Source organism: Carcharhinus amblyrhynchos, chromosome 22 (assembly GCF_965287045.1).
Source record: "Carcharhinus amblyrhynchos chromosome 22, sCarAmb.v2.hapA, whole genome shotgun sequence".
In the NCBI taxonomy this organism is placed as follows: domain Eukaryota; kingdom Metazoa; phylum Chordata; class Chondrichthyes; order Carcharhiniformes; family Carcharhinidae; genus Carcharhinus; species Carcharhinus amblyrhynchos.
In genome coordinates, this window is record NC_137345.1 from 3,293,783 (window position 1) to 3,299,782 (window position 6,000).

Consider the following 6,000-nt stretch of genomic DNA (forward strand, 5'->3'; position numbering starts at 1 on the left):
GCAGTAGCCAGCACCATAAGCAGACTTGGCTACTGAAGGAGTCCACCTGCAGCAAACTTGGCAACACTCAGACTTCATTTAAGTGGCAAGTAGCTTTTATGCTAGTTCCAGGCCATGATCACCTTGACATTCAATAGCATGACTATGAATGGCAATCCCTTGGATTGCCATTCAGCAGAAACTGACTGGAGAAGTTGTATTTGTACTGTAGTTACAGGAACAGGCAAGTCAGATGCTGAGAATTCTGCAGCAAGTAACTTGTCTCCAGACTCCCAGAAGTCTTTCCACCACAAGAAGGCAGGTCAGGAGTGATGGAATAACTTCCCTTGGCTGGATGAGTGCACTTGCAATGGGCTTAGCACTACTAACCAGGACAGTGGCCTGCTTGATTTGCCCCCATCCATCAACTTGCATTCACTCTCCCCACTACAGGTAGCAGTGTAGACATCAAGATGCACTGCAGTAATTTGCCATTGCTACTTTTGGTACCTTTCAAATGGCGTCCCCACTCTCTAGAAAGAAGTAAACACCACTTGCAAGTTCCCCACAACATCCAACTTGGATAAGTGCTGTGGTTATTCCTATACTGCATAGTCAACCACAAGAAGGCATCTCACCTTCCCAGGGTAATTGGGGATAGACAGTAAATGCTGGCCTGGCCAAAAATTCCTACATTTCCCAAGAAATGATCATACTAGCTCAGGCAAATTTGAGGTTCACTACACATCAGCTTCCCTCAGTGGAATATTTGAAGCAGTGGCAAAATCTCATCTATTCCAATGGTCTATCTACCCAAAAGTCACATCTGACAAGATCTCATTTCAACAAACAGCCTTCTGTAAAAGCGCATCAATTCCCCTCATTCTTTCTCTTCCAGTATCTCCATCTCAGTGTAACTGTAGTCATCTATCCCTGGCAGTGTGAATCTACACTAAGTGGTTTATGTGCTTATCCCAAATGTCCCTAAACTGGTCTAATCAACATTTTGTACAAAACTATTACTTGTGCATTTATGAAGCAAAAAGCTTCATCTACCACTAATTTGTATATTTGAACCCTTGGATCTGTTTATCACCATTTGTCCTTTGATTTATCTGCATTATCTGTCCCAACAATTCATTTTTATCTTTCAGATCTGCACCTGTTTTCTCTGTCCTAGGTTTTAAGATCACACATCCACTTGTGTCAACTTTCACAATTCATTATGCCTCCACTTGGCCCTTGGCATTAGTTGATGTATAGTTAACTGGTTTATCCTTTAACTTCTTGAACAAAGGAATTGTACTTGTCTGCAGCAGTTCCAGTGCAACTTGCATAGACAATTGTGAAATTTATGATATCTGACTTTCAGCAGCTTTGGGCTGATGTAATCAGGGCCCAGTATCTAATGTCTACTTTGAGTTCTAATGAAAACTAGTTCTCATTCTTGTAATAGCTAAACAGTTGCTGCAAGTGCATTTTCAATTGTCATTGCCCAAAATAAAATAGCAATTAACTATCCACAATTAACTTTGATTCTTATGAGCTACTTTCAATCTGTAATTTGAAAGCAAAATATTAGATTTTTGAAGTTAAAAACAAAAGCTGAGAAAAATCAGCTCTGGCAGCATCTGAAGAGACTTGCCAACCAATTTGACTCCAGTAATTTGCTACCTTCCAACTACACTATATAGTGCAATATGTATATTAGAGCTCTGACAAAGGGTCATTTGGACTCAAACATAGCTCTTTTCTCTTTTAATAGATGCTACTAAACTGATTTTCCAGCATTTTCCCTCTTTGGGTACACTGTATACAGTTGTCTTCCATGTTTAGCCTCCAGTTATCTGCCTTCAATTTTTGTAGAGCAAGTGGGACTAATTGAAAGGGCTTGTAGGTGCAGCAGGTTGAATCAATAGCCTCCTGTGCTGACATGTAGTTTGGGGGGAATGGTGCAAATGCTCAGCCAAACTCTTGACTTTCCTGCCCTTAATCATCATTTATCACTGACTTGTGACTTTCATAACTCCAATCTCAATCATGCCTTCAAGTTTGTGAAGGCTTGAAATGGTGTAGCCAACAATTTCCATCTGCATAATCCTTTTAGTGGCCAGTATTTTGTGAGGAAGCAGCATTAGAGATGACTGCAATCTAGTATTTTTCAAATGGGTGAAACTATACATATCTGGGCTGTTTTTTAGGTCAGCCACTGAACTGGGTCAGCTATTTTGAGTGGAAGTGGGATGTTTGCACCATCCTCAATTTTTCTCAAACACACCCTGGGATTGATACTTGTTTCCTCCAGTTTGAGGAAGCATTTCTATTTTGTTTGTTAATCTGATATGCTAGCAACTGAGCAGAAGTGCCAAAATATCTGTGGGTTGACCTTTTTTAAAAAAAAACTGTCCATCACTGCTGAGGCCAAGAAATTATCACACTTACTACTTCAGTTGACTTATGATCAAACACTTAGAGGCAATTCCAGGTTACAATATGGAGCTATCTTAGGCTCCAGGGCAGTTTTTCTTGTTCACTTGACTGAAGGTGTTATGTCTACATAATTTGACTTTCAAATTGTGCACTCCTAATCAGTTTATTTTTAAAATTGTTCAGACCATGGCTTCTCCTATAGTTGAGGAAGGCTTAATCAAGGAAGATGCAGGAGGCATGAAAAGAATTTAAAATATTTTAAATTATGACAATGTAATTGTCTAGAGGACAATTTCTAACTCAATTGGGTTTCTATAGTGACATGGGATTTCTAGTATCCATTGTGCCAGATGTACTAAACTCACTTGAGGACAACACCTCAGTACTTTACTGGAGAGCCTTGACAATCTTTCAATGCTGCTACACATGCCTTTGCTTTATTTCTAAGACTGAGGAACAATTCAGTAATTGATCAGAAGGCTGTACTGAGGATAGTCAATTGTAAAATGTAATTACAGCAGAAATTGCATTTGGAGAATGAACATGGTCTGATATGATCTCTTAGCACTAACTTGGCATAAGGTTTCCTTTCTACTCCCTAGTGATCTGTTTCTGGCCTCTCCCTCAAACCTAGTGGTTGATCTGCAAGCACTTAAGAAAAATATAAACTCAAGTCAGCACACTTGATCAGAACAAATTTAGTAAAAAGGAGCATGGATGAGGGTGGTGATATGGAGTTTAAGTACCATATTGTGCTTGACCAATTACCTTGATTGTCACATTATGCAGTGGAAAGTGTGCATTATATACAGTCTACCATACATGAAGGAAAGAGTATAGAATATCATGTTAGAACTAGGGTGTAGAGAAAGATCAACTTTAATGTGAGGTAGGCCCACTCAAAGTCTGGCAGCAACAGGGAAGAAGCTGATCTTGAGTCTGTTATGTGATCTTGTATTTTTTTTCCTGGTGGAGTCTGGGGTGCATGGGGTCTTTATGCTATCTCCTTCAAGGTACCAGGAACTTAGACTAAATGGGTGGGAGGCTGATTTGAGTCTTCAAAGGGTCGTGAATGAAGCCCAGTTTAGTTTCTTGCAGTCTTGGTCAGAGCAGGAGCCATAAGCAGCTCTGCTACAGCCAGAAGGAATGTTTTCTATGGGGCATCTGTAGAAGTTGATTTGTAGCTGACATGCTAAATTTCCTTAGAAATTAGGTGTTGGTGGCTTTCTTAATTAGAATCCCTGCATGGAGGGACCAGGACAAGTTGATCCAGAAACTTGAAGTTCAACCATTTCTACTTCCACCCCATCAATGTAGGTGGGCATGTCCTCCACTACCAAAGTCAATTTCTATCTCCATTTTTGACATTGAGGAAGAGATTATTGTCACTGGGCCAGTTCACAAGGTTCTTTCTCCTGTACTGTCATCAGTGTTGGAATCTGACCCATTATGGTGTCAACACACTTGAATAGAGTTGGTGGCGAATTTGGCCTCTCAATCATGCGTGTATAAGTATAGTAAGGGACTGGGGTTAGAGCCTTGTGGGTACCAGGTGTGGTGTAATAACAGCTTAAATACAAAACTGGCAGGCTATTTGAATTGAGGGAGTAGTGATTTCTAAGTTAGCACGATGGCCATTGCTGATTTTTTTGCCATGTACTAGATTTGGATATAGGGCACAATTCATATAAATGATATGAAACTTGAATGCTAAGGAAGGTATTGGTGGACTTGAGAGCCTGTAGAAGCATAGAATGTTGAATTCACAAATATGGGGCATTTGTACAAGAGGATACAAACAGATTTAAACTGAAAGGATGAACTTGTATGGAATACAGTCCCAGCTGGTGTCTTTGAGCACTCTTTTGGAAGACTATACTTTGGAAGACATGAAAATAGTCCAAGTCACAGGGGTGAGGGATTCATTAAGTGGATAAACTAAAGCTAAGGTCGTTCTCCTTGGAACAGTAGGTTAAGATGAGACTGGGTAGTCTTTCATGAAGGAATGAAATTGAAATTCAAGATCCAGCAGGGTGAGTCACATGGTGATCAGTACTGTACTGTTCTATAATGGTTTGTACATGCTAATCTGGTGTTTTCACTGTAGGAACCTGTGAAGCCAGAGGAGGGACGGGACATGACCAACAAAATTAGTGCTTTTGGCTATATGGAGTGCTCTGCCAAAACAAAGGAAGGAGTTCGGGAAGTCTTTGAGATGGCCACACGAGCTGCATTACAAGTCAAACACAAGAAGAGACGCAAGTGTGTGCTGTTGTAGGATCTGATGCGTACTGTATCAGTCATAACATTTATCAAACTTTTTACACAGTATATGGAGATTTTCCTCTTTCTTCCCCCTGGTTTCCAAATGGCTATTTTTCAAACACTTTAGTCTGAGCCTTTTTGACTTGCTGTGTAATGCTTAGTATTTGAATAGTGATGGGAGGAGTCTAGTGTTGACCTGAGACCATGAACACCAGCACCTCATGACAGTGGGTTTAAGTACTGTAAGTTGGGGGTGAGGGGGAATTTAGTACCATTTGGGTATCTACATTGTTATAAAAAACTCATTATAAAACAAGATAATTATATAGTGTCAAAACAACTTTTCTGCATAGTTCCATTTAACTTGAACGTTTGGTACAGAGCATGAGTTAGTTTGTATAATCATCTTCTGTAACCTGATCACTTTATTTGCTGAAATGAATTATTTCTCTACATTCTAAGTCTGTGCTGCTGTTTTTTCCTGTTTTCTAAGCATTGCAGGCCAAACTGGGAGTAGTGCTGCAGACTCCTGCAAATGGTAGCCTAACTAGCTTTTGTATAATTGCAACTTTTGATTTTCTTTTGTAGATTTATTGTATTGAGATTCAAGTTTGTATTGAACCTCTTTGTATAAAATGCTAACTGTCAACACTTTTAGTAATTGTAAACCCCTGTCCTCTCAAAGGGTTTACATAATGTAATCCTGCCTTCTCAATTTTGTAATAGTTGTGCAGAAATGACTCAACCACAGTTCATTGCAATTGTTCTGAAGCCCTGCTTCCTGTGGTGCACACTCTTGTATTGCTGCCCCTTAACTAAAGGCTGAAGCAGTTTTCCCAAAGAACATTCTGCAATTGTTTAATTTACTCTGGTGGTCTGCAACCTGCACAGCTAGCATGTGCATCTCCTTTTCTCCTCTTTTGAACCTGTTGATCTCAAATCTTGTATGCAATAACCAATACTGTGGCTTAAATGTAAAATCTTTTTGCTTTCATCCTGGGTTATAACATTCAGACAGTTGGCACTTAAATGTAAAAAAATAAATTTAATGGAACACTTTAAACTCTGCCAGTAATCAGCAAAGCTTTTAATGTTATACTTTGGAATGCAGAGAAGCATCTTGCATGCATTCCAATCCATTAGCATTTTCCTGAGATGCAGAAAATTGTTGAGGTAGTTTGGCTCATACCTTGTGGACTGTGTATATATACACACATCAAGAAATCTGCCACTCAGGGCTCCATTTGGACAGTAGGTGAGAGGCTGTATTTTCCTTAACTGAAGGATTTAGACTTGTGTACATAGCTCAAGAATAGGAGTCAACCA

At 39.6% G+C, this 6,000-nt stretch overlaps 1 protein-coding gene across 2 annotated transcripts in view; it reads left to right on the top strand.

The window, feature by feature from the left end:
* rhocb (ras homolog family member Cb) overlaps nt 1–5,737 on the top strand; it is a 28,886-nt gene extending 23,149 nt beyond the window's left edge. For both annotated transcript variants that reach the window (XM_080209698.1, XM_080209699.1), the window contains exon 5: nt 4,517–5,737. In XM_080209698.1, the coding sequence (XP_080065824.1) occupies nt 4,517–4,687 (171 nt within the window). In that variant the 3' untranslated portion in view covers nt 4,688–5,737. The remainder of the gene's footprint in view (nt 1–4,516) is intronic.
* Nucleotides 5,738–6,000: the final 263 nt, after the last annotated feature.